The 15,675-nt window shown below is 45.4% G+C and overlaps 1 protein-coding gene across 2 annotated transcripts; it reads right to left on the reverse strand.

Annotated features, from left to right (window-relative positions):
- Positions 1-475: 475 nt before the first annotated feature.
- On the reverse strand, positions 476-10,226 carry LOC125751312 (uncharacterized). 2 transcript variants are annotated; one of them, XM_049029984.1, is made up of 18 exons: positions 10,011-10,226; positions 9,001-9,028; positions 6,896-7,039; positions 6,171-6,277; positions 5,822-5,936; positions 5,178-5,222; positions 4,818-4,957; positions 4,160-4,231; positions 4,004-4,058; positions 3,666-3,829; positions 3,522-3,566; positions 3,331-3,388; positions 3,002-3,132; positions 2,735-2,806; positions 2,591-2,648; positions 1,399-1,521; positions 1,254-1,316; positions 476-1,176 (listed from the first exon to the last, which is right to left on the reverse strand). In XM_049029984.1, exons 1-18 carry the CDS (start codon positions 10,131-10,133, stop codon positions 866-868), a joined length of 1,854 nt encoding a protein of 617 aa, XP_048885941.1. In that variant the 5' UTR covers positions 10,134-10,226; the 3' UTR covers positions 476-865. The 2 variants fall into 2 exon arrangements, with proteins under 2 accessions (XP_048885941.1, XP_048885935.1); XM_049029978.1 differs by having other exon boundaries at positions 9,987-10,226.
- Between the last annotated feature and the right edge of the window lie 5,449 nt (positions 10,227-15,675).

Here is a 15,675-nt window from a genome sequence, read left to right on the forward strand (position 1 = left end):
AGGTGGGGCAAGTGGATGCTAGTTTAATCTGCAGGCCAGATTTAATAAGCTGCGGCATTTTTCCTGAGCTGAGGTGAGGCGCGGTCCCTCTAGGCTATAGCCTGTGGTCACCTACACATTAATCCCTTCTTGGATGGGACAAAGGACAGCCAGACCCAGACGCGCTGCTGGCGTCACGTTGATGTCACTGTCCTTGAGCTGACGCAGCATGACACAACAGAGTCTGGCAGCACATGCAAACACATGCAAAGCAGCCCCATTAGAGGAACAACGTGACAGGCTTCTGTGTGTTTAAGGAAATCAACACCAGCATGCAAAGTGAGAGCCTGCATCGGCTTTCAGGAACTGCACCGTCTTCCTCTCCCCATAGCTCAAAATATCTTACACAGGGGTTAGATTTAAAAAGGCTTTTTATTTATTTATTTTTTATTTTCGGGCCGTGTCACCCCCCCCCCCCCCCCCCCCCCCCCACACACACACACACACACACACACACACACACACACACATGCATGCACAATGCTTCCCACCATCCTGTAAAGTCATTTAGGGCCTCTGTTAATTCGCTCAGAGCAGTGGGTGACGCAGGTGTAACTGATTCTGTGGAACTGCTGTCTCTCGCTGGGTGTTTCTAAGGCTAAAGCGGAATCGGGCCCCAATAGTAAAGTTTAAATACCAAGAACATAAGCAAGCTTAACTAACATGATACCAATACAATGTATAAAATGTTGATGATACAGATAAAATATCACATAGTAACTTGAAATGGCTGTTTTTTCATTATGTGCAATCTTACGTTCCAGTTCTTACTATTAGCGGAATGCTTATGTTTTTCCTGGTGACATGGGAATTGATCTGCCCGTGATTAAAGGTGGAAGGGTGGTGGATCCCCAGCTCTGAGGTCACAGTTTATCAGCACAAGGGTCATGCCATTCTGTTGTGGGTGAGACTGTCCCCCCGTGGCCTTGAGGAGTCTGTCAAGCTCTCTCTCGCACCCTACTGGCAGGTGGAGGATAGCGATGTCTCGTGATTCCTTCACCTGCCCATCTGTATCAGCCATTTTCCTAGACAGACTCAGACTGGCAAGCAGCTTCTCCAAGACCCCGACTGGGTGGGGGATGTTAGGGTCAGCTCCATCTTCACTGTTGGGAAGGGGCTTCACCTTCGAAAAGAGTTCTGAGGGTGGAGAAGGGCGGATGAGTGGCGGGTGGCCAGAGTCAGCACAGAGACGCGGTGGCCACCAGCTGACTTACCCGGCCCTTTCGGGAATGCCGGATCTGAGCCGGACGCCTCCCCCATGCGGCACCTCTGAAACACTGAACCAGATAGAATGAGCAACATCCACAATGCGCCACCCGACACAGTCCCAGTCTGGTCGCATATGAGTGCCGCAGGTACCTGTTAGCATGACGTTAGCTGCGAGGCCAGCCAACACTGCTGCTGAAAAACATAAGAGAGCAAGGACCAGTGTCTGCTCCACCTTCCAATGGTTAGCCCTCATCCGGACTGACCCAGCACCTACTGTGGGAACAAGAGGTGAAAATGGGCATGAAGATACTGCTGTGTGCGGACACAGACCTGAGGCTAAATCATGCCGCCGTGTGCGGACACAGACCTGAGGCTAAATCATGCCGCCGTGTGCGGACACAGACCTGCGGCTAAATCATGCCACCGTGTTAGGACACAGACCTGAGGCTAAATCATGCCGCCGTGTGCGGACACAGACCTGAGGCTAAATCATGCAGCCGTGTGCGGACACAGACCTGAGGCTAAATCATGCCGCCGTGACCGGACACAGACCTGAGGCTAAATCATGCCGCCGTGTACGGACACAGACCTGAGGCTAAATCATGCCGCCGTGTGCGGACACAGACCTGAGGCTAAATCATGCCGCCATGTGCGGACACAGACCTGAGGCTAAATCATGCCGCCGTGTGCGGACACAGACCTGAGGCTAAATCATGCCGCCGTGTGCGGACACAAACCTGAGACTAAATCAGACTCCAGGTGATTAAAAAGCTAAGTCACATACATCATGTATTACTTTAAAATCGCAAAGCATCACCCCCATGCTGCAGTCAGCACTCACACATCTACTACGCCATTTTGGTGACTCTCTGCAGGGCGAGTCTGGGTCGTTTTCTCTGTGTGTTTACCAGCATAATCCCTTCGTTTCACCTGCTATCTGATGTTAAGTAGAACAAATATGTTCCATCTTGCATCTAAACACCCACTTTGTCAGACAGAAATACCATGGTTGTTGCTGACCTTTCGCAACAAATACCTGGCAGATTAACAAAATGTTAATTTTGTCTGCTTGTCTTTGATGATAATAATCTTGGAGTTGTTATACTGGTACACTCTCATGTTTTGCCAGTGCTCCTGGTATTGTAAACACACAGCTTTACGCTTAAATAAGGTTCTGTTGAGTAAATCACGTGTGGAAGGAAAATGGGGATTCCCTCCATTGTTAAATCCTGTTATCGTGATTTTGCCCCGAGCATGATGTAGTTACAGGTAGTTGGACTTGTATGAGCACATCTCTAGTGGCTGGGGGTGGGGATGACAGGAGCAGAGGAGCAGCACTCACCACACTGGATGTGGCACCGTATGACGGGCACTGAGAAATGGGTGTCGACCCTCCTCACCTGCCAAAATAGAAATACATACTCAGCCTCTGTGTTCACGAGCTCCCCGAAATCCCTGCACGGATCTCTGGTGCTTTTGGACTTACCTGGATACAGACGGAGCCATTGCAGATATCTGTGTCCAAAGTGAGGTTGACAACTGCTCGCTCTGGCTCCCCCTTATGGGAAAACAGAAGAGATACAGGCTTCATCTACAATCAGGAATGATCAAATGGTCTTTGGTTGGTGAGCATGGAGGCCTTTTCCCAGAAATCACTGCTTTTCCTCCATCATGACTCTCTGTAATTCATTTTATCGGCCCTTATAGGTTTGATTGGACAAAAGGCTTCATCTAGCTTGACAATGGCAGTTACCACAGCAACAGACGCTAGCATGCTGCACGGGAAGAGGGGGTCCGTCCCACAGAGGCTGAGGGAAAGCTCAGCCCTCATCCGGGAAGTTAGGATGGCCTGGTGCCAACCCGCTGTCACCTCCAGGTTCCAGGCTGAAAGGGACCAGAGTCGTTTATTTAGAGTGAATGTGTCACTTGAACAATGACAGGTGGTCGGTCAGCTGCTGTAACCCTCTGATTCATATGACAGTTTGTGGCTGCAGTGTCAAATTGTGATACTGTGACATTTTGTGATGCATGTTCAGTTCCCCTAATAAAACGGCCATATCTGTAGGTCTGCTTCAATAATACCTGTTATCTTTCCATCAGCAAAGGGGCATTTAATCCAAGATCCTTCTCTGGTGGTGAACTGCAGGACAACATGAGTGCTTATTATTTGGAGTTGGACTGAGTCTCCTTCTCAGAACCAGAAGCTTTTTAATAAAGAGTCCGTCATTTGTAATGGGTCAGACGGCACCCCCTGCAGGTCATTTTTTTTTTACCTTCATGCAGAGCTGTGGATTTGGGTCCACTCGGGTGTAGGCTACCTGGGGAAAAACATAACCAAAAGCATGTTACTGAGAGGTTACTGACAGGATTCAACACGCTCTTGAAAGGCTTGCAGGAGGAAGAGATAAATTCACTACCTTGTTTCTGTTCACGACCTGCGTGGAGTTGATCAGATCCACGCAGGGGTGCCCGTCCAGTGTGTGGCACAAGGTCACCACTGCCTCCACAGCGCACAAGGACTCCCACGACAAAATCTCCCCCTCAGGGTCAAAGGTCACACCAGACCAGAGCTCCTCCGTACCTGTGAGGGAATTTGTGATGGAATTTTGTTACAGAGTGATGTACCACGGCATCTCAAACAAACAGAATGAACCGGGAATCCCAACTGAGCCCAGCTGTTGGACCGCAGGTCAAAAATTCCTTTCTTTGAATCTCAGAGCTATAACTCCACCGTGGAATCAAGAAACGGGCTTACGGTTTCTGAACGGGCAGACTTGGACTCTGGGAGCATCTGTGACACGTGACCATCCCTGTGGAAGCAGACCATGAGAAAAGAGGAGGTTTGCCAGGTCATGAGACTGTTAGGGCTGACGCTGGGCTGACGTGCAGATAGAACGAGAACTGGCCTCACCTCGATACATAGACAGGGTAAAGGTCTGCTGTACCGGAATGTGGCGTTTTTAATAGGGTTCTCCTTTTTCAGCTGCAAAAGTCAAACAGACCAGATGAATCAAAAAAACCCTGACCAGAGTAACACTGTAGTATATATCTATACACCATGGGCATCGCCAGCATTAAATCTGAAGGGGACGTGACCCCTCACATTTCAAAATTGTTCGTTTGGATCCCCCCCCCCTCCACATTTAACATAAAATATTAGTTTTATGCCAGTGTGTCCCCCCACATTCAAAATGCTTCTGATGCACCTGCTACACGTCAGTGTTTCCCAACCTGGTCCTCAGCGACCCACGGCCAATCCACGTTTTTGATAACGCCAAAGAGTTTTTTTTCCCCATTAAGCAGGTGTTTTTCTTTCCATTATTCAAGTGATTGAATAATTTTTGTCGAGTGAAAACTATGTTTCCTGTGCAAACCTGTTTCACTCAAGCATACTAATCCCCTGATAATCTCAGATAACACCTTGCTGAGCACAGTATTGTGACAGTAAAGGTCACTGCACACCTGACACAGACAAATGACAAAGAGCTCTTCTGAAGTTCCACACTGAAGTTTTCTGTGGAAACGCTTCTGTTTACATGGCAACCTCGGGAGAAGGGTGAGCAGCTCACCAGCACGTGGGGGCCGGCTCCTCTGCAGGCGAAACCCTGGTGACACAGCCGGAGGTTGTAGTCTTCATTCTCCAGCATCCCCGTGACCATCACGGACAGCTCCTTCCTGTCCGTGTCCACTGTGTACGCGATTTTTCCAGCTGTGGAGACAAGGAGCATTAAGCCCACAGCAGACAAACTCCCCACATTCTAACAGAAAGCCTCCTGCTGACCGTGAGATGTATAATCACCCCATAAAGCTTTCATTTGCGTCAAGAGTTTAATTCATAGAATGACATGTGCTTCTGCTGCTTGCAGTTCCTCCGTAAGGGAACATCTTCTTATGCGGAACTGAATGAACAGCTTTCACTAAAGACTTACTGATGCATTCTGGGACGTTGTTCCTCAGGTCCACATCATTACAATCTGCAATAAAACACACAGCCGATTTTTGTGACATAACGGATAATGCTGCACACAGAAGAGACATATGAGGACAGGTTACTACAATGCACCACACAGCATTGACAGAGATCAGAGGCAGACACCTGCCAAACATTATTTGCTGTGTTTTACTTCTTCTTGAATGGGATAGATAGATAAGAAAAAATAAGCTTTTTCTTCAAACACTTTTCAATATTCAAAAATGTTCACCAGTCTAGTGGAGATATGGGCTTTGAGTGATTCTCTGGAGTGCGTTCACACACAGACAGCGATCACGGACTGCGTACACACACAGACAGCGATCACGGACTGCGTTCACACACAGATAGCGATCACGGACTGCGTTCACACACAGACAGCGATCACGGACTGCGTTCACACACAGACAGCGATCACGGACTGCGTACACACACAGACAGCGATCACGGACTGCGTACACACACAGACAGCGATCACAGACTGCGTTCACACACAGACAGCGATCACAGACTGCGTTCACACAGTCACTGGGTGCCCCATGAATACCACAGGAGCATCTCCACTGTGTTTCTACCAGGAAACCACAGACCCGTGTTTCTTGCCTTGAACATGGTATCTTCTGGACCAGGTCAGCTCACAGTAGTTGGGCACCGTTTTCAGAGTAACCTCGACCTGCTGGCCCGGCAGCACCCTGTAGCAGCCACTCTGAATCTGCACCTGTGGTGTGAAGGTGAGAGGAAGCTAATTTGAAGAAGATCACAATCTTCCTTGGAATTTTCCAGAAAGGGGTTCTGAAAAGGATAATCTCCGGCTCAAAAATGTGTGCAAATGAATACAGGTATACAAAGGGTTTGATGACTGATGATGCACTGCTGTGAAAAAGGTGTACAGGTGTGCTGGCGAGTGGGTGTATCATGTGTGTGGGGGAGACAACATGGGCGGACCCTGTACCTGCTGTCCGGCCAGCTTCTTCCTGTCTGACCTGGGGAATATCAGCTCCGTGCAGGACTGCAGCATCCCCACGGACGTCACGCAGAACGACATGCCTCGAACACCGTCTGGAAAAACCAGCTAATTTCAAGATGCGCCCTACTGGCAGGAAGGGGAAGCGCTGGTACAGGTGACCGGGAGTGGGAAGTGAGAAATGGCAGGGCTGACAGGCAGACTAACTCATGCGGGCTAAATGCCACCGGGGTTTCCCCACTCTGCCCCCTCCTATCTACAGCCTGGGGGGCCAAGAAACAAGGAAGCAGACTCATTTAGCAGCTAAATAGGCTCTAACAAAGCGTGTCCTGTCCAAAGGCGATGAGATCTGCCATGGAAGCCCCTGTAGCAAGTTGTTTCACAGAGAGACATTGTTCCTCCCCCAATCCCGATTGAACACTTGTCTGATGTTTCTTTTTACAATAAATATTGTCAAATATAAATATAAAAAGGAGTGCTTATGCAAATCTTGAACTAGTAAATTTATTCACGGCGATTTTAAGATCAAGTTCCAGAACAAAATACCATGCTTGAGTAAAATTCTTATAAGGTGCAGAGTATGTAACAGCCATGGACACAGCCTGCGAGAGTTACAGACAGAGCTCCGAACCAAACACCCCTAAACCAAACCCCGAAGGCTAAGCGCCCCCCCCCCCCCCCCCCCACCGAGGAACTGGCACATGCTAGCATACCACTGATCTGCATGGCACTGTGGACTCTGAGGTGCAGGGAACATCGCTGCTTCTGTTCACATTTCATCACTGTCGAGATGTTGGCCTCGCGGAAAATGGAACTTTGAAGAGACGCTGGTGTTTCTCTGCAGGGATCAAAGAATGCTGGAAGGGGATTGGAAACAGTGGAGATCTCATTATAGCTTTCGGATGGAGTGAAGTGTTAATTCCTGCAGCATAATCTAATGACTGTCACTACAGCGTGATGCAGTACTGTGTACGCAATCCCTACATCACAATGTAACACCTGTTACTACAGCGTGATGCAGTACTGTGTACGCAATCCCTACATCACAATGTAACACCTGTCACTACAGCGTGATGGAGTACTGTGTACGCAATCCCTACATCACAATGTAACACCTGTTACTACAGCATGATGCAGTACTTTGTACATAATCCCTACATCATGATGTAACACCTGTCACTACAGCGTGATGCAGTACTGTGTACGCAATCCCTACATCACAATGTAACACCTGTTACTACAGCGTGATGCAGTACTGTGTACGCAATCCCTACATCACAATGTAACACCTGTCACTACAACGTGATGCAGTACTGTGTACGCAATCCCTACAGCACAGTGTAAGACCTGTTACTACAGCGTGATGCAGTACTGTGTACATAAACCCTACAGCATGATGTAACACCTGTTACTACAACGTGATGCAGTACTGTGTACGCAATCCCTACAGCACAATGTAAGACCTGTTACTACAGCGTGATGCAGTACTGTATACATAATCCCTACAGCATGATGTAACACCTGTTACTACAGTGTGATGCAGTACTGTGTACGCAATCCCTACAGCACAATGTAACACCTGTTACTACAGCGTGATGGAGTACTGTACGCAATCCCTACAGCACAATGTAACACCTGTTACTACAGCATGATGCAGTACTGTGTACGCAATCCCTACATCACAATGTAACACCTGTTACTACAGCATGATGCAGTACTTTGTACATAAACCCTACAGCATGATGTAACACCTGTTACTACAACGTGATGCAGTTCTGTGTACGCAATCCCTACAGCACAATGTAAGACCTGTTACTACAGCATGATGCAGTACTGTGTACACAATCCCTACAGCACAATGTAACACCTGTTACTACAGCGTGATGCAGTATTGTGTACGCAATCCCTACATCACAATGTAACACCTGTTACTACAGCATGATGCAGTACTGTATACACAATCCCTACAGCACAATGTAACACCTGTTACTACAGCATGATGCAGTACTGTGTACATAAACCCTACAGCATGATGTAACACCTGTTACTACAACGTGATGCAGTACTGCGAACGCAATCCCTACATCATAATATAACACCTGTTACTACAGCGTGATGCAGTACTGTGTATGCAATCCCTACAGCACAATGTAACACCTGTTACTACAGTGTGATGTAGTACTGCATATGTAATCCCTACAGAATGATGTGACACCCCTTAGTACAGCATAGTATGTAACCTATACATGCATCCTACTGCGTGATTCCTGGGAATGCAGTAATTCTATTGGCACAATGTAGTCTTGTTATCTAAAGCAATAAATTTGCTTGAAATTATTCAAGAGCACATGAATAAAAAGCTCAGCAGTTACACACTGACTGTATGCTGTTTATTCCCAAGCAAGTGCCGCATAGCAGTGCTGCTCTGCTTTCTGTTTACAGTCACTGAAAACTTGATTGCCCCATTTTCTTTGTCATTTTTACTCAAAGCATCAGTGTAAAGTCCAGATACCTTATTCTCCGAAAACTAGAGGAGGAAATAGGAATGTAGCACAAAGCGAAAACATGCAAATGTGTGCTTTGAAAAGTCTACTCTAGAATAAAGATTGCGTAGTAAATATACAGGATAGGAAGACCAAAATGATATTATGTAAAGTCACATAAACTGCTTTTGAGATTGTGCAATTAAAGATAACACTGTGTAGGGGTTCAAGTATCTATGGATTCTTTGGTTGGTCACCATGAGAATGTCCAGAATCTATCAGGTGAAACCCTATTTTACAGTGACCAGAGCACGTTCACTGTGAGTGATACTTACAGTAAGGCTTCTCTCTGCAGGGGAGTCCCTGTGAATGAGGAATCAGAAAGGCCAACTTGTTAGAGCTAATCAGCCAAACTAATAAAGAACTTCGTTAAAAAGCGAATGACCTCTGAACCTACCAGCTAGAGAGAACAGCAACCCCAATCACAGTGTTTTCCTGGCTTTTAGTAAATGTAGACTTGCTTTAAACTGAGTTGATTTTGCCTGTTGCATGTTTACTTGCACCTACTTTCATGCATTTTGGCAGGAGCAATCCGACAGTTAAATGTTTCTGCTGGTCTTTCTTCTCTATCTCCATCCAATTTCTATACCCACCTGTCCTATGCAGGGTCATGGGGGAGCCACAGCCTACACACACCATTCACACGCACACCATTCACCACTAGTGACTCCAATTCACCTTAGTTTGTTTTGTACTGCAGGGTGAAACCAGAGTATCTGCAGGAAACTCTATACAGGGAGCAATGTTCATTTTGGCAAGAATTTTTAATTTAGTTTTAGTCTTAGTTATTTATTGAAAATTGTAGTAGGATTAAAGTCACAAACCGCAGAGGTTGCAGAGAGAGAGCTGGGCTTATGTGACGTGTTATGAAAAGTTCTTCCTCTCCCCCACGGACCACAATGCATCAGTCATTTTTCTGATCTTGCTTTTTATTATGGAGATTAGATCAGAACATTTCTACACCAGAATCTACTGGGCGTCAACCATAAACACACATGCTATATCGCCCAGACACCTCTTTACAGGTGAGGCTCATCGCTACTTGTTTTCTGACAGAAATTTCAGTTTCAGCTAATGGATTTACTAGTGACACTATACTGCTCTGAAATAAACCTGTTCAAAATTAAATATTAATAACAATAATAATGCATCAATAACAAACAGTAATGATTAACTTTTTATCTGAGAAGAGACGTCCGTGATGAGAGAGCATGACAGGAATGATGATGTAGCAGAGGGTTGCGGAGGTGGCGGATGGTACCTGGGCGCAATGCGGTTCACAGACCTGAATCCTCTCCATCAGGTGGGACTCGCTCAGATTCCCACAGAGTCCCAGGATCAAGAAGCTGACCAATTTCATGATGACTGTTCTTGAGGTTCGGAGGAGCCTTTTGGGTTCCTGTTTCATGCAATGCTGTGAAACTCAAGCTGCTCCAGGCACCCGACAACTTTCGATCTGCAGTCTGAGTTAGTGGAAACTGGGACCGGTGTCTGTAACCCTCCGAGTCCAAGTGGAGGCGAGGTTCTCATTTTAAATACGAAGTTCCTGCCCTCTGGTGGCGGGCGGATCCTGAGTCTGGTTTCTGTGAAAGAAACCTGTGTGTCACTCACTGCTGTGTCAGAGAAGGAAGTAAATGAGCAAAACCAGGGAAACCATTTGGGGGACATGGTCCCATGCCCACCTGTGACTGATGAATGTTGGGGGGGGGGTGTTGTGTCTCTCCAATCAGTACCATACTACAGCAAATGTCCAACTGTCAGCTTTATGGAAAGTTCTCCATTTGCCTCACACACTTACATCTCCCTGGGCTTTCTGACCATGGGGGCAACGTGATGCTTTTCAACAACAGAATGACCTTACTGTGCTGCCAATGGTTGAAGAGATGAGTGAAGAATCTTCTTCCACCCCTTTGCTTGGAAACATAATTGCAAATTTACATCTTATCCAAAAATCACAATTTTAGTCCATTTTCAGAGATAAGATTAAAAATGATTTTACAATCTAATGAAATCTGACTGAACACTGATGGCGTGGACAGGTAAGTGACCTCAGGGGGACACGCATGTCTGGCTTGTCTTCCTGTTCCTGTCTAATTTTGTGTTTTGCTTTTACCACAGATCAAAGGGGACGGCGGGTCGTCAGCCACATGGAGGCTCCTGCAGGACTCTTCAGCTCAATCATGGGTCATTCCTGACCAAACTCTAGGGCGTCTGTCCTGTCTGACTTTTGTGTCATTTAAACTAGCACCTGACACTGTAAATCCTGACACTTATTAGAAGTGCATCTTCCTCTTTTCCAGTAAATTTAAAAGACACTGATGGTCGATGATTATTATTCTTAAACAAGTATGGAAGTATTTAAAAGTCTTTTGATGTGTCAAATAAGAAGTATTCTATGAAGAACATGTTTGACCCTTTTATTTTAGGCACCCAGTGTTTATAAGTTGATATTGAGCCTGAAGTCTATCCCAGGATGCATAGGGAAACGACACAGGTATCACCCTAGACAGGATGCGAGTCCATCGTAGGATACAAACTCATAAATGCACATGCAAACTACATCATCGCTGTTCACACACTCACAAAACCGCTCCCACTATTATTCAGAGAAATCAGTCCCTCTAAACCACATTTTCAGGATGAATGAGGAAACCAGAGTCCCACACAAAATCCACTCGCGCAGAGCCGTGCAGTCTGGCCAGTGAGTCTCTTACTGGCCTATTCATTTCTCTGATGCTCTTCGTCATAATCAAACAGCAGCTCCGGGAAAATATGAATGACATGAAATATGTAAATACCGCGGCTTATACAATCGCACGGACTGACGTAGAACTTCAGGACCCTTGATTCATCTTCTGCCTTTGAAGTGAGATTGGGAATGAGGAAAAGCGTGTGAAGGTACTCTCTCATCTCGCACAGAAAAATCTGACTGACAGTCTAGGGCGGGGGTTGTTCTGCTCTGACTATGACCGAGTAATATTCTTGCAGTGCTACAAGGTTTCTGACACCTCATACTGCACAACCAGGTGGAATAAAGTAATTTAGACAACTCCCAATCAGCTGGTAGACCGCCACTCTTCCCAATCCCACTCCAAGAAGAAAAATCCAAGTCCACTGCAATCCAGCATTAGCAATCTGATGCTTATTTTAGCTGCCGAGTACCAGACCTTATACCATGTCAAAGATCGCCCTCTAATGTCCCTCTACGGTAGTAGATGAAACACATCTAGAATGACTGCAGGCTGTACTGTAAGTTCCCTCTGTTTAACTAAATGCTGTACATAAAGTCAGCATGATGCACTGCAAACATGTTTTTGAGGGGATCATGTCCACCCCTGTGCACATGAAATTTTTCTGTTTCTAACAGACAGCTTTGTCCAAAGTGATGTATAATTGATAGCAGAGTCGAAACGTCCCTGGAACAATTGGGACTTAAGGACCCTGCTCAGGGGCCCAACTCAGGTGCTTTCACGCCGAAGCTTTGGGGTGATACCTGGCAGACGAAATTTAACGTAGGTAAATGTAAGGTAATCCATTCAGGGAGCAGAAATATAAATTACAGAAATTTTATGGGTTCCACTGAATCAAGGTAGCTGATTATGAGAAAGACCTCGATGTGCATGTTGATGCTTCCATGTCCCACTCTCACCAGTGTGGGGAAGCAGTTAAAAAGGCCAATAGGATGTTGGGTTACATCTCTAGGTGTGTGGAGTTTAAGTGAAGACAGGTGATGCTGCGATTATATAATTCCTTGGTAAGACCCCACCTAGAATATTGTGTGCACGTTTGATCACCATACCTTAAGAAGGACATTGCTGCCTTGGAAAGGGTTCAACGTAGGGATACAAGAATGATTCATGGTCTTAGAGGAATGTCTTATGAGGAGAGGTTAGCTGAGCTGAATCTGTTTGGCCTCGAGCAAAAGAGAATAAGGGGGAACATGATCCAGGTGTATAAGATTCTAACAGGTCTGGATGCTGTTCAGACAAATGGCTACTTCAATATTAGTTTAAATACTAGAACTCATGGCCATAAGTGGAAATCAACAACAATAACAACAAATTTATTTCGTATAGCACATTATCACAACATTACATTGTCTCAAAGTGCTTTACAGCATCCCCACCCAAAGCCCCCAGTGACTTAGCCATAGGCGACTGTGGCAAGGAAAAGCTCCCAAGAAGGAAGAAACCTTGGGAGGCACCAGACTCAAAGGGGGAGCCCAACCTCCAGGGGCCGGCAGGGAGAGTCAAATAGGAGAGATGGCTAAGTGCCAAGTCATACTGTCCAACTCATAGGATTTGAGACACAACCGGGGAGCAGGGAGGTGATGACAAGCCGGTGCCGACTCTCCTTCCAATCGCCAGGCAACCAGAAGTAAGGCAGCGGGTCATACATGGAAGATGACACATGCAGAATGGCGGAAGAACATTTTAAAATGAATTTGAGGAAACACTTCTTTACACAGCGTGTAGTTAGAGTAAGGAATAGTCTTCCTGTTAGTGTAGCACAAGCTAAAACCCTGGGTTCCTTTAAATCAGAGCTAGATAAGATTTTAACCGCTCTGAGCTATTAGTTAAGTTCTCCCCAAACGAGCTTGATGAGCCGAATGGCCTCCTCTCGTTTGTAAATTTCTTATGTTCTTAAAATGGTCCTGGGCTTCCTGTCTTGGGCTGTCAGGACCTGGAACTGTTGTAGTTTCTGGCCACTTTCTTGTGTCGATTCCACACCACACACCTGGGACCTTTTTCACACATAAACATGGGAGACACAAAAGTTCATAAGATAAACCTCCCACATAATTTTATACGAAATGACACCAAAACAACGGAGAAGTCGTTTTGTTAGTAAGCAGGGGATTGATCGCAATCATAATCTATTTTACTTACGTGACCTGCAACATGTTTGTGACTCTCATTAAATCTGGCCAGCAAATCGATCTTTAGTTTTTCATAGAATAAAAAAATGATGCAATGTTACCCCTAATGTTACATCACTACCTCGTCCATCTCCATCATCCTCAGTGGCTGTGAACGACATCCTCCGGTCTGAAAAAATCACCCCAAACAAGCCCCCCAGAAACTGCTGTAACCCCCCTATCTCAGGAAGAGGCTGAAGGTGCTTCTTAGCTCTCCAAACCAGGGGTTCCTGCACCGTCCCAAACTACATATAGGTCTGGCCACTCTGTCCAAAATTACCCTCGTGCCAGAAGGAGGCAGTAACCTCCACCTGACTACAATATTAATACTGTACAACTGAGTTACAGACACCTGCAGAGCATATCGCCAGGTTTCTCGTATGACTGTCCCAGGAAACAAGTGAGTGAAAAGCATTAGAAATATCGCGTCACAGTGGCATCTAGTGACCAAACGGTGCTAATGCAGCCACTGATAACTTCTTTTAAAAATAAATTTGTCTAATAAAATCAGATAGATAGATAGATAGATAGATAGATAGATAGATAGATAGATTTTAATCTGGAAGAAGATTGCACGTTTACAGTGAACTGAAAAAAGACATTTACACAGTAATAAACAGTAACAATGAATAATAATGAACGACTGCACCACTTCGTTTGCATGCTTAATCTGATATTGCAACAACACGGGACAAAGAAGATGATCCCATAAGAAGATTATTTTTAAAAGGCTAAGCCAGGAAGCACGAAAGAAGATGCTAAATACAGACCCAGGGGCGATAAAGCTATTCCCCTGCAAAGAGGAGTTACCCTGCTATCAAGCCATATGGGAAACATCGTAAATACGAGATGAGACCATGTGTACGGAAGTCTGTAGAGGACATGCATAAACTTTTTCTTTTCTTTTCGTTATCTCGAGGTCACGACTTATTTTTTTCCTTGTGATCTCCCATGTCACTGTCCCATGATCTCGAGGTTTAGTATTATCCTCATGGACAAAAGCATCAGATTTTACTTAGATCGTGGACTGTCCCAATCAGAATCATAATCATGACACAATGGCACAATAACATATAAACACGAAGATAAATACAATATAAGTATAAGAACAGGAATGAACTGTAAAACAAATTAATGCACTGTTAAACATTCTAATAAATAAATCATTTATTTTAAAAAATAAAATAGGAAAGTTACAGGAAAAGTAAGAGTGTATATGTAAGGAATAATTGACGACGGGCCGTTGAATTATTAGAAAATAATGCACACCCGAGGTGGTAATGCGGCCACGACGCGAAGCGGAGTGGCCGTTACACCTCGGGTGTGCATTATTTTCTAATAATTCAACGGTCCGGAGTCAATTATTCCGCTTATACTACGGTTGCCACACCTCAAGACATCGATCAGATGATTTATTTCAAGGGATTTGTCCGGTTTTTCTACTTAAATCGCTATTGTGAGTAGGATTATTTCTTCCGCATCTCATCCAACGGCTCTTTTGCTAGTTCCAAAACGTCATTTTAAAGCTGGCAATGGAGGTTTGAGCCGTTGATAGCAGACTAATGCAGTTAATAATGAAGTTATTAGAAAGAGAGCGAGAGAGACAGAGACACAGAGAAAGAGAAACCGAGAGAGAGAGAGAGAGCTTGTATGAATTAGGCTACACTGTGTGTCCCTCAACAGTGTTCTGAAGCACCGTCTCTAAACTGTAAGTCTGCTTTAAGATGCAGCGCTGTTATTACCTCGCTAGTGAGAAATGTCATGTGTAGCCTTTAAGTTGGTACACTAGGCTAACTAATACTGCTGCAGCCCAGTTGTTGAAAGTTTCATATTCACCGTAAATATTAAAATTTACTTTCGGAAAATCGTCTGTCATGTTGTTTTTGTTAGTCCTGTGTGCTGTATAGGTACTGTATGCTAATTTCCGTTATTACAGTTAACTATGCGAAGTGATATGGAACTGTAATGCGGTCAAGAGAGCTGCCTGGAACTACGTTCGCCGTGCGGTTATCTGAAAATAATTGCACACCTC

Source organism: Brienomyrus brachyistius, chromosome 1 (assembly GCF_023856365.1).
Source record: "Brienomyrus brachyistius isolate T26 chromosome 1, BBRACH_0.4, whole genome shotgun sequence".
NCBI classification, from domain to species: Eukaryota; Metazoa; Chordata; class Actinopteri; order Osteoglossiformes; family Mormyridae; genus Brienomyrus; species Brienomyrus brachyistius.

Coding starts and splice junctions, on each gene's coding strand:
- LOC125751312 (XM_049029978.1), bottom strand. CDS start 10,133: ATGAAACAGGAACCCAAAAGGCTCCTCCGAACCTCAAGAACAGTCATC. Junction 7,040..9,000: donor CTGCAGAGAGAAGCCTTACT/GTAAGTATCACT, acceptor ATCCCCTTCCAG/CATTCTTTGATCCCTGCAGA. Junction 1,317..1,398: donor AGCTAACGTCATGCTAACAG/GTACCTGCGGCA, acceptor TATCTGGTTCAG/TGTTTCAGAGGTGCCGCATG.